We start from the raw sequence: 22341 nt of genomic DNA on the forward strand, positions 1-22341 counted from the left end.
ACAAAGACCCTCTATAAGTTAGGTATAGAGGGAAAGTATCTCAACATAATTAAAGCCATATATGCCAAACCCACTGCCAATATCATCCTGAATGGGGAAAAGCTGAAAGCTTTTCCTTTAAGAACAGGAACTAGACAAGGATGCCCACTCTCACCACTCCTATTCAACATAGTGTTGGAAGTACTAGCCAGAGCAATCAGAGAAGAGAAGGAAATAAAGGGCATCCAGATTGGAAAAGATGAAGTCAAACTGTCCCTGTTTGCAGATGACATGATCCTATATATCGAACAGCCTAAAACCTCTACAAAAAAACTCTTGGAATTGATAAATGATTTCAGCACAGTAGCAGGATACAAAATCAACACACAAAAATCAGTAGCATTTCTTTTCTCCAATAGTGAACATGCAGAATGAGAAATCAAGAAAGCCTGCCCATTTACACTAGCCACCAAAAAAATAAAATACTTAGGAATTGAGTTAACCAAGGAGGTGAAAAATCTCTATCATGAGAACTACAAACCACTGCTGAGAGAAATTAGAGAGGATACAAGAAGATGGAAAGATATCCCATGCTCTTGGATTGGAAGAATCAACATAGTGAAAATGTCCATACTACCCAAAGTTATATACAAATTCAATGCAATCCCCACCAAAATTCCAAAGACATTTTTCTCAGAAATGGAAAAAACTATCCAGACATTTATATGGAACAATAAAAGACCACGCATAGCCAAAGCAATCCTGAGCAAAAAAAATAAAGCTGGAGGCATAACACTACCTGACTTTAAGCTATACTGTAAAGCTATAATAACCAAAACAGTATGGCACTGGCATAAAAACAGACACACTGACCAATGGAATAGAATAGAGAATCCAGAAATCAACCCACACACTTACTTCCATCTGATCTTTGACAAAGGCACCAAGCCTATTCACTGGGGAAGGGACTGCCTCTTCAGCAAATGGTGCTGGGAGAACTGGATATCCATATGCAGGAGAACGAAACTAGATCCATACCTCTCACCGTATACTAAATTCAACTCAAAATGGATTAAGGATTTAAATATACACCCTGAAACAATAAAACTTCTTAAGGAAAACACAGGAGAAACACTTCAGGAAATAGGACTGGACACAGACTTCATGAATACGACCCCAAAAGCACGGGCAACCAAAGGAAAAACAAACAAATGGGATAATATCAAACTAAAAAGCTTCTGCATAGCAAAAGAAACAATTAACAGAGTTAAAAGACAACCAACAGAGTGGGAGAAAATATTTGCAAAATATACATCTGACAAAGGATTAATATCCAGAATATATAAGGAACTCAAACAACTTTACAAGAAGAAAACAAGCAACCCAATTAAAAAATGGGCAAAAGAGCTAAGTAGGCATTTCTCTAAGGAAAATATACAAATGGCCAACAGACATATGAAAAAATGCTCAACATCACTCAGCATCCGGAAAATGCAAATCAAAACCACACTGAGATACCATCTAACCCCAGTTAGGATGGCTAAAATCCAAAAGACTCTGAACGATAAATGCTGGCGAGGTTGCAGAGAAAAAGGAACTCTCATACATTGTTGGTGGGACTGCAAAATGGTGCAGCCTCTATGGAAAATGGTATGGAGGTTCCTCAAACAATCGCAGATAGATCTACCATACGACCCAGCTATCCCACTGTTGGGAATATACCCAGAGGAATGGAAATCATCAAGTCGAAGGTATACCTGTTCCCCAATGTTCATCGCAGCACTCTTTACAATAGCCAAGAGTTGGAACCAGCCCAAATGTCCATCATCAGATGAGTGGATACGGAAAATGTAGTACATCTACACAATGGAATACTACTCAGCTATAAAAACGAATGAAATACTGCCATTTGCAACAACATGGATGGACCTTGAGAGAATTATATTAAGTGAAACAAGTCAGGCACAGAAAGAGAAATACCACATGTTCTCACTTATTGGTGGGAGCTAAAAATTAATATATAAATTCACACACACACACACAAAAAAAAAAAAAAAACGGGGGGGGGAAGAAGATATAACAACCACAACTACTTGAAGTTGATACGACAAGCAAACAGAAAGGACATTGTTGGGGGGGAGGGGGGGAGGGAGAAGGTCGGGAGGTTTTGGTGATGGGGAGCAATAATCAGCCACAATGTATATCGACAAAATAAAATTAAAAAATAAAAAATAGATTTAAAAAAAAAAAAAAGAAAAGAAAATATTTGGTGAATGAGCCAGGTAAGGAGCATGGGAGACTTTTCCAGAAGCACCAGACTGTACCGGCAACTGAGAAAGATGAGGCTTTCACAGAGGTCAGAAATGTAAAGGCTGAGCTCACGACAAAGATGAGGGTAAAACATCACAAGTGTGTTCCCTCAGGGCTCATTTGCTTCAGCAAGGCAGCAGAAAATCGGAAATACTTTGGGGTTCCCATACAATACTCATTGCTCCTAACCACTCTAGAGGAATCTCTCTCTCCCTCTCGCCCCTGCTTATGCCTCAGGAAAACCAATGACTCTAGTTGGACACATATAGCAGTTAGTTTCAAGAAAGTTTCTGAGTTAAAGCCAGAAGAGGAAATGTGATGAGTAACAGTAATCATCTGGGAAATATGAAGAACCTTGCAAAAAGAAGTCCTTCTGAACTCTTGTGCACATTACAAAGAAAGAAAAAACAAACAAAAAACAACGACACATACACACAAACACAAAACCAACCAACCAAAAATAAAACCAACTGGTTGGACCCTTTATTTTAAAAATTCTTACTTAGAACCAATTGGTCCAACAGTGAGGAAGGGTATTCCTCTATTTGAAGACAGGATGGTAGATTCCAGAGTCCACTCCTTTGGCTTCCCGCTCACCCACACACTGACCCAAAATAGAAGCCCATAGATGTTCTTCAAAGCTGAGTAAAGCTCTGTAGAACCCCAGTTTGAAAATGTCTGTCCTAGAAAAAATGTATTATACTCGTGGGTGTGAGATGTCACATGCACGGTCCTCCTTCATAAGAAGTGAGATTGTTACACCCTTGCATAAGATGTTGACTCTTTGTTCTTTGAAGTGGAGAGAGACAGGTCATCAAATGTCACATCCCGACCCAAATGTGTTGACTGCAAAATGCTGGGGATGGTTTTATGGTAAAGTCCAGGAGGTGGCTGACTGAGGCACAGGGACCTGCTTGCTATGTGCAGAGGGGGTTGAAAACAGATTGCCTGTAATGCTGACATTACTAGGAATATGGGATTTTCTGTCTAGATCTAGGAAACTCTTACATGGGCAGTCGCATTGTGAAGATTTAGGAGCCCTAAATCCCCGGTTATGACTAGATGAGTTAGAAGGTAGATAAGAGTTTGTACGTGAAAGGATTTGGAAGGGAAGAAAGTTTTTATTGTATTAAGGTCAACACAGTCTGACTAATCCCCACCCAGCTCTGCCCTTGCATGCTCTGCTTTCATGTTCAGCCACATAGAGTACAGCAAGTCATGTCTTGCAACAGGCACTGCACGCTCATGTGGGGAAAGGCCGACTCACCTGACATGCTGCTGATATTCACCAACCTCCCCTTGGCTCTCCTAAGAAGAGGCAGAAAGGTCTTCGTAACTTCCACAGCTCCAAAGAAATTCACGGCCATGCATTGCCTGTAGATGGTCATGGGAACGAGCTCTCCATCGGCTGGGAAGCCAATGATCCCGGCATTGTTGACCACAGCCCACAGTCCTGAGGACAGAAAGGAACAGCTCTGAGGATGGCCAGACCAGGGAGTGAGAGGATTTTTAGTGCTTCAACCTCTGGAGTCAGGCACACCCCTGTGAGATCTAGGATCTAGGCAGATCCTTTCGAACAAACTTTTGAACCTCCGTCGCCCTGAATACCTAAGACTACCTACTTTGGGGAGTTATAAGTGTGTGAAATATTAAGCATGATCTTTTGGAGGTTTTTTTCTTTTGCCTCAAAGCCTTTTCCTACATGCAGGCAGCTGTATATTTGTGTTATCTGAGAAGGGCTGACATAGCAAGTGGAAAGTAATGAGTCTTTGCCTGGCTTTGAAGTTCAAGAGTACTTCCTGTTTCTCCCTGCAAGGCATGCATAGAGACAGTATAGTATTTTACAGCAATGCAGGATGATATAAACTGTCCCTAAACTAGAAAAGATTCCCTAGTCCAAAAAGACAGGAAAACTAGAGGAGAATCGGCAAGACCTGGGGTGACTGCAGGGTCCCTGATAGTCTCTGAGCTCTGTTCCCTGCCTCAACCAGCCTGGACCCCTTGACATGCATCAGAATCACCACGAGGGCTTGTTCAAACACAGACTGCTGGCCCCACCTCCAGAGATTCTGAGTTGGGGTGTCTGGGGTGGGGCCTGAGGATCTGTGTTTCTAGCAAGTTCTCGGGTGATGCTGATCCTGCAGCTACGATTGCCCACAAGTAGCTGTTTTCAACCTTAACTGCCCATTAGGCTTACCTGGGGAGCTTTAAAAAAACCCAATGTCCAGGCCACATTCCAGCCTATTAGGTCAAAAACTCTGGGGTGGGGAGAGAAGGGGCCCAGACACTTGTAGTTTTTTAAAAATTCCCTAGTTGATTCCAATGTAAAACCAAGCTTGGGGACCACTGCCCTATATAGTAGGAAAGAGGTGATACATAAACTCCAGATGCTTGGGGTGGAGGGGTCTGGAACTGAGGTGAGTGATCTTGGTCCTTTTTACCCAGGAGAAACAGAGGTGACAGGATCTGGGGTGTTCTTAGTTACACAGACCCGGAACATATTCTCTGAGGTTCTGGAGCCCCAGTGTGGTGTGGGACAGTAGTTCTCCAGGTGTGGTCCCCAACCACAGCATCAGCATCACCTGACATCTTGTTAGCGATGCAAATCCTTGAACACCATCTCAGACCTGCTGGATCAGACAGTGTTGATCAGAAAGTGCTGTTGAGCTCAGCATCTGTGACAGAACGTGCCTCCTGTGGTCCCAGTGCACACTGAAGGGTAAGAACCCACAGTATGGGAGCCGAATGAGTCTCAGTGCTAGAAAGGATGGCACCAGCCTGACAGTGCTTGGCTGATGGCAACAAAGAGGTGGCCGCAGCCAACCTGCATGAGGACTGGACAGAACACTGGACATCTCAGCTGGGGCCGGCATGAAGCATGGACCATCAAAGACCAAATGCCCCATCCCCGGGAATTTAAATGCTACCCCAATGCTACCCTGGGGTAATGAGGTGAGGCTCAAAGTGACTGAAATGGTTTTTGCCACATGGCAGAAAGATGGCTCAAAACAGAAATTGAGTTGAGTTACAGAAAGTAAAATTACATTTCTTGCACACCTGAGTTTGCAGTGTGACATTTACACATGTTAATGATTGTGAACATTACATGAGATGATGCCTGGCACTCAGAGCTGAATAGCTATTAGCATGCTGATGAGGGGAGAGGACGTCTCTTTCACAGCAGGTGATGGTCTTAATCCATCAGCCTGATGCACACCTTTGACCAGTCAACATGCAGCTGGAGAATGTCCCAGAACAGGGGTTGGCAAACGTTTTCTGTAAAAGGCCAGATAGTAAAGATTTCAGCTTTGCAGGCCCTACTGCCATCGCAGAACAAGAGCAGCCACAGTCTATATGTTTATGAATGGGAGTAGCTGTGCTCTAATAAAACTTTATTTACAGACATTGACATTTGAATTCCATATAACTTCCATGTGTCAAAAAATACCCTTCTTTTTCTGATTTCTTTTAACCATTGAAAAATGTAAAAACCACTCTTAGCTCATAGGTAGTGGGTCTAGATAACAGTCTTTAAATAACAAGGTTAAAGAAATAGAGAACAGATTAGCAATCGCCAGGGGTTGGGGACGGCAGTATGGCTCTGAAAAGGTAGCGTGAGAGAGTCTGGTGGTGATGGAACAGTTCTGTGTCATGATTGTGGGGACTGTTACACAAAGCTATACGTGTTAAAAATTGCAGAGCTGCATGCGTGGACACACACACACACACACACACACACACGAATGAGTGCATGTACAACAGGTGAATCTAAGTCATCTCTGTGGGTAGTACCAAGGTCAATTTCTTGGTTTTGATGTTGTCCTATAGTTAGGCAAGATGTTAACATTGGGGGAGGCTGGTACATAGGATCTCTGTACATTTCTTTGCAACTTCCTATGAATCTACAATTACTTCAAAGTAAAATGTTTTAAAAACACAGGTGGGGCTATAGTTTGCAATTAGTAGTGGAATTCTAAGCTGGCCAGTAGGACTTAATAATGGTTTAATACTAATGAAATTAGCTAATAATTAGCAATATGTTAATACTCATTGAATAATATGCTGTGTAGGAACACAGGAGAGTTGCTGGCCCTTTTATAGGAGCTGAGGTTTTCCAGCTTCTCTACAGACCCCAGATGGTTCTTTGGCAAACATCCTTCTTGTTGGTCTTAAACTCCAGTTACTCTTTGACTTGGGAGGCTGAAGTTCAGGGAAACCCCAAGGAGAGCAGCCAGGAGTACCAGCTATCCCATCTCAGAGAGAGGCTGGCTGCAAAACAACAGGGACGCACAGCTAAAAAACTGTACTTACCACAACCCCATGCCTGGACAGCACTGAGGGATTTCCCTACCTAGAACCCACTGCGTTATCCTTTAAGATGGTCAGCACTGCCCTCGTGGGCCTCACTAACGGGGTCTGCATTGAATAAGACAACATGAAGTCAGACTTATAAGAGGGATGAGCTCAACCCTATCAGATGGCAAAAGACCAGGCCAGGAAAACTGCCTTTCTAGAAAAATGACTGCAAATTACTAAACTTGCTGAAAAGTAATTTCTAATAGCCAACAACCTATTTTTTTCTCTTCTCTTCTCATTTATTAGATGTTTGCTGAGTATTTATTATGTGCCAGGGATGGTACTGAATGTTGAATGAATGGAAAATAGGAGGCTTTATTGAGTGCTTACCTCACACTAGGGACTCTTCTAAGTACTCTCTACATAATAACTAATCCTCCAACTACCAAGTGAGGCAGGTATCGTTACTCTCCTAGTGTTGGGATATCAACTGTAAAGAGGATGTGAGCTGGAAGTGCCTGAGGCCTCCATGGAAATCCCCCAAATGAAGCCAACACAGGAGAAAGCAGAGCTAAGAAACAGAGATGGAGTCCTAATGACATTGCTTAAGTGCCTGGATCCAGCCATGTCTGAAGCCAACAGGTCTTTTCAATTATATAAGCAAATATGTTCCCTTTTGCTTTAGCAATTTTGAATTGGGTTATGTCACTTGCATCTGAAAGAATCCTGATGGATACATGGTTCTTGTTCTCAAAGAAGCTAGAGGTAAGGAGTGGGAGATGCACAGATATTTTCAATAGTGCAGTAATACAGATACATGCAAGGCATAACGAGTGCTTGTCCAGAAGAGGAGGGGAATAATGCAACCTGAGTTGCCAGGAAAGTCATGCAAGAGATGTCATGTGTGAGCTGCGTCTCCCGTGGGAGTAGAGTGCAGCTGGACAAAGGCAAGGGTCCCAAAAGGGACTGAAAGGGAGAGGAAGATTCCAGAGAGAGGAAGCTAGATATGCAGAGGTGCAAAGTAGCACTTTCTGTTCTGGCTGGTGGGAGGAACCCAACACATAGAGGCTCTGCCTGTCAAAGAGGCTTTAGGAGATGGGTCATCTTGTGAGATGGGCATGTTGTGAAGGTTACTCTCTATTCAGAAAGTAATGGGGAACAACAGTCGGGTGCAGAGAGGCATCTGCAGTGACCCAGGAGGGAGGTGATGCAGGCCTGCGCTGAGCCACAGCTGCCAGGAGATGGTGAGAAGGGGCTGGACGATAATATGTAGGAGCTAGAATCGACAGGACTTGGGGCCAACAGGACGCAGGGACCAGGGCTGGGGGTTTCAAACACAGTGCTAGTGTCTGAGCCATGGAATGCACATGAGCAAACTGATTTGCAGACCAGCAGCAGCAGAGGAAAAGGACAATGAGGGCAGGTTTTGACAGGTTGAGGTTGAGCCTCTGGGATATAAGTGGAAACGTCTGGGAGACAATTTTAAATATGTAGGTCCAGACATCAAGAAGAAGGATTAGGTTGGTAATGGAGATGTAGAAGTTATTGACATCAATTGGTGTTTCTCAGCCCTGACCTAACATTACTACCACCTGAGAAGTTTGAAAACTACTGATGCCTAGGATCCCCTTCTAGGGATACAGATTTAATTGGATCTTTGGGTAAGGGCACCCAGGCAAGATTTAGGATCCATGCAGTCACACAGGGCCTGCCGCTTCCGAAAGGTCCCTTGCTTGGTTGAATTCTCTGATGTCAACACCTTAAATTCCTAATCATTTTTTAAATGAGGAGCCCCAAATTCCATTTTGCATTGGGTCCACCAAGTTACATAGCCCATCCTGGGCCCGAGCATGGGTAGTTTTAAACACTCCCCAGGTGACTCTAACATGCAGCAAGACTGAGAACCCCAGGTACAGGAAGAGAACAGTATGGCCCAGGAACATGGAGTGGGAAGTTCGGGGATGAAGCCCTCAGAAGCATTCACATTTGTGGGGAAGACAGAGGAAGAGGCTCATCCAGGAGAAGCAGGAAGAATGATCAGAGAGCTAGGAGGGCAATAGGGGCCTGGGAACCCCAAAGCCAAGGAGAAGAGCATGATCAACATGTTTAAATACTGGAGAGAGGTTCAGAGCTTGGTCTTCAGGATGATACCAATGAGCTTTCCAGACCAGTTAGGGAGACATGGTGAGAGCCAACGTCGAACTGGAGGTGAAGTGAAAACAGAGGGCAACAGGGTTCCAAAGGGCTTGGCCTCTGCTGTGGATTGATGTCCCCCCGCAAAACTTAGTCCCCACTATGACGGTGTAAAGATGGTGGGAAATCCTACGATAGTAATTGAGAGGTGGGGCCTTGAAGAGGTGATTGGACTGTGAGGACTGTGCCTAGTGAATGGATTGATCCATTCTCTGAGTAATAAATTGATTGATTAACAGTGGTCATGGGCGTGGTTCTGAGGGCTTTAAAAGGAGAATGCTCAAGGAGCTCTCTCTCTGCTCCACCATCTCACAATGTGACACTCTGTGTCACTGAAGCCACCACCAAGGAAGGCCTTCACCAGATGTGTTCCCTGGACTTTGGACTTCCCAGCCTCCGAAAATATAAGCAATAAATTTTGTTTTCTTACAAATTACCCGGTTCCAGGTATTTTGTTATAAGCAACAGAAACTAATACGGCCACAAAGGAGGGACAAGAGAAAGGGCAGTGGTTAAGGGAGGACAGTGACCACAATGTCATTTTTCCCCAAGCTGGGGAAATCTAACACATCTTAGTATTGTGGAGAGGAAAGTAATGATGAGAGGATGGGGAGAAGATGTTGGAAGGAACAGGACAGGGAATCCTGTAAGATCTGTCAGGACAGGACCCACATCTGAGTCATTCCTAACATCCTCATGTCTGTAGGGGCCCCAGCATGTGGTAGGGGGTCAGGACAAGTGTCCTCAGGTGCAGTCAGTGGTCAGAGGGGAGGAGGTCACCATGGTCACCCAGGGCTTGAACGAGAGCTGGCTGTCGATGAGGAGGGTGACGGCCACAGAGGGTGCTGGTGGCTGAAGGTGGTACCTCTGTCCTGCAGCTTGTCTACAACTTTGCTGTAAGCGGCTTTAATCTGCTCCGGGTTGGTGATGTCCAGCTGGAGCACCGACAGGCGCTCGGAGCAGGTTCTTCGCAACTCCTCCGCTCCTGAGCCCTTTTCATTCAAAACTCCGGCGAATACTGTGAAGCCCAGTGTGTCCAGATACTTGGACAAAGCATGGCCAATCCCGGAATCACTACCTGCAAAGGGTCAAGGCAATACAGAGTGAGCTCAAACCAGAGCGACAGGAGAAATTATTTAATAAGGAAAGCATTGTCTTTCGTTTATGGTTGTCACGTTCTGTGAGGAGAGGGGGCCCTGAGGAAGTTTCTTTGCTAGGGGAAATGGATGGAGAAGCCGAGACCGGCACATTTCTCCAGATAACGAAAGAGAAGAGGGTAGAATTGAGGGGGTGAGGCTGGAGGCACAGGTAGAAGGAAAAAGGCCCTGGGGTGGGGTGGGATGGGAGGGGCTGGTGGCCAAAGAACTTGGGAGGAAAAACCAAGACATTTAATAAGATTTTTTATTAATCTCTATTGTGTAGTGTTGGATGTGACCTCTACTCTATAAACCGTACATTCAAACATTCATTACACAGTAATACTTTGGATTTGTTTTTGCTTTTTGGAGACACAGGGCAGGGGCTGCCCACACAGCCAGTTCCTTCTGGATTATAAAAGAGGAAGGGTTTCTAGCCACCTGCACGTCTCACCTCCCCTGCTCTTTTTCTCCACCCACGCCCCACCCCAAGCCATTGACTAGACATCAACCCTAGAAATTGTGATAACAGAAATCAGATAGAAAGCCCTCAGCACCCTGCTTCTGGAAAGCAGAGGACGATATAATATGTGAAACACACGTTATGTGTCAGACCTCTCAGAATTTGAGATGGGATTTTGCCCAACCCAGTTGGGAAGATACTGTGGACCCTGGAAGAAACGTTTTATGCCCACAAGTACAAAACATAGCTATCTGAAGTTTGGGAGTTGAAGACAGCACAGACATAAAACTGCCCTTTGAATCACACCATAATAACTTTATAACAGTTAACACGTCTCTCCGGTTTTCACAATGAGAAATCATTTCACATCGGCTGTGTCATGTGACCTTTCCTGTACTCAGTGAGGGCTCTTTCTTGTCAGTAGTCAGGGGCTATAGTCAGGTTTCCCCCCGAAAGACAGGAAAATAGGAGAATCAGAGTGCACACTGAAAATCAACTCAAAGATCAGTGTGAAAAGATGTCTGACTTCCAAGTTAACGAGAACACCTGGAATCTGACCACAGGGCTACTGTCCTCAAAGACAGGATGGGCATTTACATACATTGTTAATAAAGTGTGGACAACTAAACTCTACCACCACTTTAAATGTGCATATCGTTTGACCCAAAAAGTCTCAGTATCTATCCTAGAGAAACCCATATACTGAGACACATACATGATGTTCTTTACAGCACTGTACATAAAAGTGTAAGAAGAAATTAACTGAAATGTCCCTGAATAGGAGGACTGTTACACAAATTATGGTACATATAACGAAAAGTGACACAGCAATTTTAAAAGATGGCATAGAACTATATACATGGACAGAGATATTGCTCCAGGATAATTTGTTAAGCAAAATAAAGCAAGTTGCAGATACCACTTATTAATAGAATCAAATTTAATGCTAATTCTGTACCTCCCTGTGTATGGAAATGTAAAAAAGGGATCTGGAAGGAGAGACACCAACATGGTAACAGTGGCTCCCCCCCAGGAGGAGAGGCAGAATGGAGGGGGTTTTGTTTCATGTTTTCTATTCTTGCTACAAGAAAGTACTTATTTTTCTTGTGTAATTTCGTTTAAAGGCCATGCTGATTAGAATGCAGATCGGCCATCTCTGTATGTGCAGAAAAGGGTGTGAGAGAAAGTCCAGCACAGCTGGCATCTGCAAACACTGCCCAAGAAAGAGCTACAGTGTTATGGGCCCTCCTGTCCTTCTGACGCCCATATTATGAGATGACCGTATCAGGCTTCCGTAATTGATTTCATTTGACCTTTGCTCCCTCTCCTCCTTTTTCATGCATCGATGCCCAGGAACTAGCACCCCGTGTGTACAAGGTTTCCGACCCAGGCCTGGCCAGAAGAGGAGACAGTACTGACGGAGGCAGGCACATGTGTCTGGGCCATGTGACAGACACCTTCCATGTTGCAAATTAATACATTGGGATTCTGGTTCTGGTATGTAATAATAAATGTGTATAATGGTTTTGTGAGCCCAGTAAAAGGGGATTTGCCTGGAAAAACTTGACCAGCTGCTGGACAAATCCAACTCCCTGGTCTACAGTGCTGAGGCCAGATACTAGACGGTGGCAAGTTCACCAGACAGTGGACACGGTGCTGTGCAGACTTTCCCTGGAAACTCCTAAATGTAACTGGTAGTTAAGTCTGTCTTATTGTAAAATTATCCCCCAAATTTCTACAGTAGAGATCATCATTCCCATTTTCCAGATGAGGTAAGTGAAAACGAGAGAAGCCAAGGAGGATAAGGGGAAGCCAGCCCCAGAATGATCCTGTGTGGTCCACAAGGAAAGATATGAATCAACCTGAAAATATCTAACTTAGAACAAAGTTGCAGTGAAAAGTGTCCCTGGCACCTGATTATGAACACTCTGCAGGTTGAGGCCAGGACTTTCATGGAGGGCCCCTCCCATTCTGTGACACACCAGACTTTGTGCGTCTGTCTTACTATTGTCTTAATAAGCTGGACGTATTGGGGCCATAGAGTTCAAAGTTCCCAGTTCATGTTTCCTTTATGCAGAGAGAACCTTCTGCAGTGCAGAGGTGAAGGCCGTGGCCCTGGCACATACACACTCAGCTAGGGTACCTGCTGCTCCCTGGAGAGCCATGGCAGGTGACAAAGGGTCATTCACCCATGTGGGTCTGCTGACCGCGAAATCACACAAACAGTCACCTGCACCCAAACTTGGAGTCCAACACCTGCTGCCCAAGTCCAGGTGAGGAACCTGGATTCTGCACTTTCCAGTCCTTCTTCTGGCCTCACATCCCACAAACATTCTGGTGTGTTCAGTGCTGTTGCATGCATGCCCCCACCCATGATGCTAAGAGCTGCCCCTTCCCCACAGGAGGCCTTAAGGTAACAATTGTCCTGCATGATCCCACCCCTTGATGTGGCCGATTGAACCAGGGTCAACCAGCTTTTCCCTCCCAGAAATGTGGAACTGTGGCTGCAAGACGCCAGGCAATCTTCATTACTGTTTGTCCCAGGACATTAAACTCAAGAGCTAACTAGGGAGCAATTGGCTGTCTTTCATCCTTTGCATGGAGATCTAGGCTAAATCCTAGAAGAGTAATAAAGTAAAGCCACAAAGAGCCGAGCCTCAAACCAGATGGCATCCATGGCAGTGGAGACCAGTCGTCCTGGCTCATGATGGCATCCCAGTTTCTGGTGAACCTCAAGTGCTCTCCTCCTCACACATGCCTAAGACACCCAACAGCCCCATAATAAGCCCCCTTCTTTCTCAAATTAGTTTGAGTGTCTTGCCTAAAATCCACCTTTTTCACTCATTATAAACACTTAAACTAGTAACTGCTGCTTTTCTGGATGTTCCCCAAAAGGTTAAAAATGGTGTCACCAGATGACCTAGCAATTTCTCTCCTAGGTATGTATCCAAGAGGAATGAAAGCACATGTCCACACAAAAACCTGTACACAAATGTTCCTAGCAGCATTACTCATAACAACCAAAAAAGGAATAAGAAAACTAATCAAATGTCCATCTGCTGGTGAGTGGATGGACAACATGATCGATTCACACAATGAGACAGTATTGAGCAATAGAAAGGAATGAAGTTTCAATACATGCTGTGACCTAGAGAAACCTTGAAAACAATGTACTGAGTGAAAGATGCCAGCGTGGCAGATAAAGGGCTGAGAGCAAGGAGAAGATCCTTTGATCTTGACCCCATTTTCCCCAAGTAGAGAATAACGTCGCAGCCATTTTTGAAGGTAGTGTCTTTGGCCAGCTTTGCAAATCCAGGATCTGACTCTCTAGGAAGAGCCTGGCACATAGGAGGTGATAGATATAAACCAAGTCACAGAAATGGTGAACTTTACCCAAGCCTTGTGATCCTGGAAAACAGCAAAGAGTAAAAAATCGTCCCACCCTTTGTGTTCTGGGAAATGGCTCACTGTAAGGTACCCACCTTCCCCATATGACTTCCATGAGACTCAAGACGCCCCTGTGATCACCTAAGACAAAGCCAGACTCAGAGTCTCCAAGTGCTCCTTCTTTACCTCGTAAATGATTAGCTGATCTGCTTGTCCCCACTGATCGATCAGAACAAAGTATTTGTTAACTTAACTTTGGTATAGATTCTCTCCTTGCCCCAGGCCCTGGCCCACCCTCAGCCAGCAAACAACCCCACTGTGCAGCCCCTCCTGATCAGCCCTCACCTGCTGTCTGATCATGCCACTACTGAGAACTCACCCCCACCACCCAGTTCTCTCCTGCCTTGTTTCCTCCTCCCTGTGAAAGCAAAATGCTTTTTGCCTAATCCTTGAGATACTTGCAGACTGCATGGTTAGAGCATTCCACAATTGCAATAGTCCCTTCCCCAAACTCCACCCACCCCTGCAATAATCCTTTTGAATAAAGTCTCTCCTAACTAAATCCACGTTTGTTCTTATTTAGCAGTGAGTTATATAATAAAACCAAAGTCCAGGGAGGCATCTGCATGTGCTTACCTGAGAGGCAGCGTAGCATAGAGGCCTGGGTGTGAGTCCTACCCCATTATTCCCACCTGTGCAAACTGGGAGAGGTTATTTAAGCTCTCTGTGTCTCAGCTTCCTTTTCTGTATAATGGTCTTAATAATGGGACCTATATCAGTTAATATTTACAGTGCCTATTCCAAGTAATTTCTGCGTTAGTGTTTTTGTGTTTTTTGGTTTTTTGTTTTTTTAATAAAACTGTGCCATTTGATTTTCAGGCCTTTACATGTGGGATATTGGTAGATGAAGAGTTTGCCTCTAATGACAGTCAGCCAAACATCTTGGTTAACGCTCAGACTGCCTGATTCTGTCTTTTCCACTTATGAGCCTTGGGAAAAGTTTCATAGAACTGTGTGGAGCCTCCACTTCCTCACATGGAAAGTGGGATTCTAATTGTACCCCCCTCCCAGGCTGACCTGGAAAGTCAACAAGACAGAGCATTTTGCACAAAGCCCAACAGGTTGTAAGTGGCTCTAATCCTGACATCATCTGTGACTTATGATGTTAGAGATCACGCTGTGCTAGCCCTGGTGCCTATGAAGTCTGTGTAGGGGTCACAGAGCCTTAGGAAAGTATGTAGCTAAGAGTCCACTCCCTGTTGAGACAGGGTAACCCTTGTGCGTACCAGAAATCCAGAGATAAGGCTGGGGCCTTTATCCAAAGGCAAAAGGGTTTCATAAGAATTACCCAACAGCAGCTTCTAAAATAATCATACCTAGTATGCACTGCATGTTTACCAAGGTCCAGCCAGTCTCTCATGATTCACTCATTTAATCCTCCCAACCACCCTGGTAGGCAAGTAATGTTACTATTGCCAGTTTATGGTGTGGGAAACTGAGGCATGGACAGGTTAAGTCACTCAGCAAGGACAGAGCACAGGTAGTGTGGATCCAGGCAGGGCTTGGGATATAAACATCTGGGGTATAAAATATTCAAATCCTCCAGACCACAGGGCTTAGCACATAGTAAATGGTCAATAAAAAGCAGGTGTTGAATGAACTGGCAGTTAAGAAGTCACTGGAATGTGAGTGCCTTGAGAACAGAGACTGAAGTCCCTGTTGCCGATGTTGAGGGTACCTGACTCGGTAAGTGCTTGACAAATGTTTGCTGCATGGCGTGCCTACCCCAACACAGAGTAGGGGAGATGCTGGGGTTGGTTTTAAGCTAAGCCCTTTAAGAACATTCTATCTCTAGTAGCCCTGGAAACCTATCAACTTGGAGCAAGCAATGAGCACTAGAGTCCTATTAGTGCAAGAATGGAGTGAATTTGAAACAGCACTTAATTCCAAACATTAATAAAGTCTCAATTTATGTGCAAAATGGAAACAATGTGAATCATCCTGAATTTTAAAACGACATAAGAATTGTATCGTTTCAAATTGTATTTATGCTATTGCCACATGGGAATGCAATATTAGCTGGTAAACAGAAGCACACCCCATCATTCCTGGGTCAAGTCTTAGGCAAGTTGTGAGTTTGGGAGTTCCTCAGGCTGGGTCCCTTGAATGAAACACACCCACCCTGTAAATACAGTACTGGCTGATGGGATGCATGTGCTCTTAGACACCAGCAGAGTTCTTTGTAAGCTACAGTCAGAGAGAAAGAAGAGGGGGAAGAGTTTGCAAACCTGTAAATGGTTTCTAGTCATTATTAAAACATCACGCAAGTAATAAAACTTCATGGTAAACAATGAGATCAATAAAAGAAGGCATTATCCATAACCAATCTAGCATAACATTCATAATTTTCATGTTTTGTACATCTAGTCTTTCTATGCATTATTCTCTGACAGAGTTATAGCACACATATAATTTGACAACTAATTTTTAAATTAATATGATATAAACCACTTTTACATATTTTTACAGTCTTCAAAATCATAATTGTTCATTGCTAGGCAAAATTTTTCTGTTAAAGTGCAGCCAAGAGACATGGTGAGAGTGTGGATTCTGGAGGCGGGATACCTGGGTCCAAATCGCAGCCTGCCACTTACCAGCTGTGTGACTTTGGCCAGTCACTTAACCTCTCTGTGCCTCAGTTTCCTCATCTATAAAATGGGGATAATACTAGAACCTGCCTCTTAGGGCTGTGAGAAGAATTAAATGATTTGATATAGTAAAATAATTGGAACAGGGCCTGGCACATAGTGAATTCTATTCAGGTGTTTATTAAGAAAGTGGCATTTTTATCTCTTTTTAACCCATGCTACTCCTTTCATTGCTACTTCTAGTTTCTGGAACCAAAAGGTTTTCCATTCAGTTCTCTTCAGTTCACCTATTCTAACTACAGTGATGAATCAGCCAAGGACTATGGCTCTGCTCTCTGCCAGGGGTCACATCTCTCCCCATCCTGTCCCCAAAGTTCCTCTGAGCACCCCCTTTGCTAATGACATCTTCTACCAACAGCAATTTCAGTGGAGCTACTCATGGGGTCAGCATCTGCAGAGGCACCAAAGCCTTTCCCCTAGTGGAAGTCCACCTCTAACAGTGGGATGGACAGACACACATTGAGAATCTACTATGCATCCATAAGAGGACATGGTCTGAATATGTGTCACACTTGGCCTATGCAATATACTTTGTAAATATTGGGACTAAAACTCAGAATCAGGAGATTTCACCTGAAAATCCATATCCACCATTTCTCTTGATTAACCAGGGGAAGGGCCAACTTCAGGTCTGCATTCCTTTGAGTGATCCATGAGCTGAGGCTGGGGGTCCCAATGGCTGCCCCTCTGATGGGACATGTGCTCTCAGTTGGGAACAAGACTCACTGCTCAACAGTGTGCACACACATTTCCATCAGTGGCACGAGTCACAAATGTGACCCATCTGTCCCTGAAGACCTTTGAGCCCGAGACTTCTCACATACATTGTCCCTCTTACAAAAGTCATCTGGGTCAAGAGTTGTTTATCTGGTTGGAGGGCTGTGACAAACTCATGGGGAAAGGACTTTGCCCTCTCTTTTGTTCAAGACATAGGCAATCATTGGATTGCCACCCTCATGTTGACACTGCCTGTTTCCCATAAAATAGGTTAACACATACAAAAATGGTAGATAGATAACATAAAACTCTAGTGCATTAGGACTTCTCTGAGATCTCAATCCAGGAAGAGCAAGCCCTGGGCATCGCGCCTCTTTTGCCCTCAGCACTCTCAAAGGGTAGGAACCACTGGATGGTGAGGCCCTGCGAAATAGCTAGGTCTTTCATGCCAGGGGTCAAAATGCATTTTTGACCATGGAAACAAATGCATTTTTCCTGGAGCACAACCTTTATGAATGGTTCTCCCATACTCTTGTTATTCCTATGTGAAAATGGGCAACTGGGATGCCAATGGATTAAACACTTGTTCAAGGCTGCACAGCAGCATATGCTAAAGTCAGCCCTCTAGCTCAGATTTGCTCTTCCTAAAGCACATTCTTTCCCTGCTAGGATACCTGCCTCCATGAGCACCCGGCCAGGGTGGGGGCGGCATGCACAAAGTGGGGACCAAAGATGGGCACTTCTGCTGGTCAAGGGTCCCTTCGCTGGTGCCAGCTCCCTTCACAGAGGATGGATGCCCATCATTCGTGCAGCAGCGCAAACTCCATAGAGCTGCTCCTCCAGAAGGGAAAGGGTGAGGGATGTGTTCTCAGTGCATGAGGAAATGACTCTAAGCCTTGCCGCAAAGTAAGCAGCTGACCAAAGAGGCCCAGCTGGGTTTGTGCAAGTGACTGTTCCCAGAAGACAGTCCAGTCCTGATGCTTCTCCTCAAATCCACCTGCTGCCCACCCCCCATTAGAAGGAATTCTTCACTGATTACCCCCAATGGCATCACCTTCTGGAACTCCTTGTTTTCCTAAGTGCGGCCCCTCGTCCAGTCACCCAGGACCAACGTCTTTTTTCTCACAGTCCCCCTATCCATTCAGGACCCACACCTTCCATCCCAAGACTTTTGGCATTTGTCTCCATATTTCCTTTTCTGCACCTTATGGCAAAAAAGCCACCTCAGCTCAGCCTGCCACGAGATTTCCACCAAGCTGGGGATACACATTCTCAGGTACAGCAGAAATCAACATCATAATTGTTCGTATTTTCATATGACCTCAGTCAAGGGTATACACAGAGCAGTGTGCCTCATCACAAACCACTTACGAAACACGGACATGACTCTCCATACTGACATCCCTGAAACTGATGCTGATGGGTGTGATGTGTGGTGAGCTGAGATATCCAGAATTTCAGAAACTCCCAGTCAAGACAAGAGGTCATTAGAAAGAGATGACTTATGCATCTAGACAAGGGTAGAAAAACTCCATGATGGTACTTAGGGGACTTGGCCATGACTTTCCAGCCCTATTTCTTCTCAGGGCATCTTTGCAGAAACCCAGGGAATTTTTCTTTAATCTCTTAGTTTCCCTCCCCACAAAGAAAGAAAAACAAGGAAAGCCCATCCAACAGCTGATGTCCATGGTAACAAGCTAAGGTAGTACTCTGGTTTGCCCTAAAGGCCACTTTTAACTTCTGACACTTCTTCCTGCCTCTCTTCACCCTCTTTGGTTCATTCATTCATTCATTCATTCATTCATTCATCAGGGATCACTGTGTTAGGTCCTAGCAATAGCACACATAAAAGAGAAACACAACCTGACTTCGTGGAGTTTACTGCCGAGAGCAGAGATGCTCAATCCTGAGTCCCAGTAGAATCTAAAAAATGTCAATGCCCAGGCCCTACCCCCAGACAGTCTCATTTAACAGGTCTGGGATGGGGTCAGTACTCACAGATAACAGTTTTTAAATCTCTCCAAGTGATCTCAAAGTGCAGTCAGATTGAGCACTGTTGACGTAGGGCAGGAATTCTCAGCCAGGGGCACTTTTGTCCTCCAGAGGATATTTGGCAATGTCTAGAAACATTTTTGATTGTCACATCACTGGGAGCACACTGGCATGTAGTGGGGGGAGGCCAGGGATGCTATTCAATATTTTCCAGTGCGTAGAGCAGCCCCCACCAGAGAATTCTCCAGCCCCAGATGTCAATACTGCCAAGATTGAGAAACCCTGGTCTAGGGGGAAGATGGACATTGAGTTAATAATTACGATACTGAGGAATGTTACATATAGAAAAGTTTTAGGAACTCTGGGTCACAGTCTATGTCTACAAACAGCTCATAGTCCTTCCTTAAGGGAACACTCATTGGAAAAGAACATGGGCAGCAAAGAGAAGGTCACCTCCATGAGGGTATGAACTTTATCAGGCAGTCGGAGCCACTGTTCTGTCCCCCATGCCTAAAACAGTGCTGAGCACATTGTAGTTGCTCAGTAATTATTTGTCAAGTGACAAAACAACCAGCTGATTCAATGAAAGAATCATAGTCCAGGTACTATCAGCTTTCTCATACCTTAGTGTTATTTCCCTATCCCGGCTTCCTGGACTCACTCTTCCTCTTCCCTGAGCCCACTCCTGCCCGGCCACCTGCCTAGCCCACGGTGCCTGGCTCTGCATCCCTGCAGTGTCTCTGAGCCGACCATTCCTTTGCTCGGCGGCTCCCATCAACCACAGAATAAAATTCAATTTCTTAAACCCAGCATCAAAGGCTGTACAATCTGATTCTAATCCACAATTCCAGAGTTATCTCCCACTATCTTCCACCTGCATCAAATGCCACCCACAGCCATACCCAGAATTTCCTTTGTGTTGTCTTACCCACATCTCTGCTCACATCGGACTCCCTGCCTGGAATGCTCAGTCACATCCCTTTCAACATCCTTAACCTTTTAACTTTTAAAAACTATTTTCTACAAACAAACAGAGAATTGTGTAATGAATGATGTATCCATCTTCTAGCTGTAAGAATTATAAACATTTTGTTTATTCATTTCCTCCCCACACACTTTTTCTCTTTTTTCTGAGTATTTTAAAGCAAATCCCGTACTTAATATCATGTCACCTGTAAATCTGTAACTATGTCAGTAAACACCACTAACAGATAAGGACTTTTTAAATATAACTGTAATATCACTATAAACGGTTCTTTAAAATCATCTAACACTCAGAATGTGTTTAAAATCATCTAACACTCAGAATGTGTTTAAAATCATCTGACACTCAGAATGTGTTTAAATTTCCCAGCTTATTTCAAACATGTCTTCTTACAGTTGATTTGACTCACGACACAAGCCAGGTCCACACACCACATTTGACTTTTATGTCTTTAAGCCTCTTTTATTCTGTAAAATTCTGTTTACCCTTGTTCCATGCTGTTTATTTGTTGAAGAAACTGGGACATTTGTCCTTTAGAGTATCCCCCATCCCATATTCACCCAATTTGGGTGAATTGCTTCCTTGTGCTGTTTAAACTATTCCTCTGTTCCCTATATTTCCTATAAAATTGGGTCTGGAGGTTGGTTAGATTTGAGTGCATTGAGGGGAGGGGCAAGGCTGCCTCAGAGGTGGTGCTGGGTCCCTCCTGCTGCCCTACATCAGGAGACCCAAGGCTGGGTCTGGTGTCCCATTTTTAGTAATTTTGATTAACCAGCATGTTCAGATTCTGTCAACCCAACTGTCTATTACAAAGTTCCCCAACAGCCTTTCATCCTTTTACATTAATGATTGTCACCTACATTCGTTATTTCATGTGGGATTTTAAAAAATGATGACTTTCATATTTTATTTTTTTGCATTCATTAGCTAGAATCATGAAGACTGACAAAAAATTTAAATTTCATTTATTAGCCTATTAGTATTATGAATATTATTATTCTTATTGTTATTATATTGAATTATCACATGTACATACATATCATATACATACATATCACATGTAAATAAAGTATTATGTTAGTGTCATTAGGAACCAAGATTTTCAGCAAAAAAGGGAAAGAGGTGTAAGTCTAAAATTGAAGAATTTAAGTAAAATCTTAAATTTGAATTGAAAGTATCAATATGAATTCATGATTTATTTTTCTCTTTCCTCTTTTCCTCAAATATTCCATCGATCTATCTCCTGGAACATCTAAAGCAATGACAGTCCAATAGCAGTGAGCACTCTAAATGTCTATTTTGTGGTCACTAGCACCTTTTCATCAAAAAGGAACCAGGGCCCCTTCAAGAAACAGCTAATTTTAAATGCTGGGTTAAGCAGAGCCTGAGACACCTTATTGTTCTAGAAAGCAAGGAAGCTGTCAAGGACTACTGAGGTCAAATCAAAAGAACAGGTGCCTACTTGAAGAGCCTCCTTCTGGCCACAGATGGAAGAATTTGAGCATCAAAAATGATGATGATATCACAGTGAAATGTCTCTTCATGTTCTTTGCCCGCTTTCTAATAGGATTGTTTGTGTGAGTGGCAGATAAGCACATAAAAAGATGTTCACATCACTAGCCATTAGGGAAATGCAAACAAGACTACAGTGAGAGATCACTGCACCCACAGTAGAACAAGCATGTTTCCTCAAGCTCCTGTGCTTCCAGGGGTATGTTGGATCTCATGCCCAGGCTCTGGAGAGCCAATTGTTAAATATTCAGGAATCAGTACTTCTATGTTACCACGGTGCTTATTAACATGCTATAGGTATTCAATAAGTTTTGTTAATAAATTAAATTCTCAAAGTATAGCCAACGATGCACTGATTAGCCTCAAAAAGATTTTTTAAAAAGTACAGATCCTTTCTTTTTAATGACCACATTCATTCATTCATTTTTTATGTGTACCTAACTTACTAAAAGGTTCCCAAATTTTATATTTACAAAGGAAAGGGGAGTGTACAGATGACTCTAATTCAGCATTCTGCTGAGATCTGGGCACCCTGAAAATTTTGCAGTGTTCTTAGGGCACTTGTGAACCAACCAAAAGCTGATGTGGGCATGGATGGAGTAGGTGGGCCCTAATGACTTTTGCCATTCTAAAGGGACTAGGTTCAAAAAGTTTGAGAGCCTT

General features: G+C 43.9%; 1 protein-coding gene across 1 annotated transcript in view; it reads right to left on the bottom strand.

The window, feature by feature from the left end:
* Positions 1–22341, bottom strand: part of HSD17B2 (hydroxysteroid 17-beta dehydrogenase 2) — a 60659-nt gene that overhangs the window by 19342 nt on the left and 18976 nt on the right. Inside the window, exons 2-3 of the mRNA XM_063110094.1 lie at positions 9644–9856; positions 3557–3742 (exon numbers count right to left, since the gene is read on the bottom strand). Coding sequence (XP_062966164.1) covers positions 3557–3742; positions 9644–9856 — 399 coding nt within the window. The remainder of the gene's footprint in view (positions 1–3556; positions 3743–9643; positions 9857–22341) is intronic.

The sequence above is a fragment of the Cynocephalus volans genome, chromosome 10, assembly GCF_027409185.1.
Source record: "Cynocephalus volans isolate mCynVol1 chromosome 10, mCynVol1.pri, whole genome shotgun sequence".
Taxonomy (NCBI): domain Eukaryota; kingdom Metazoa; phylum Chordata; class Mammalia; order Dermoptera; family Cynocephalidae; genus Cynocephalus; species Cynocephalus volans.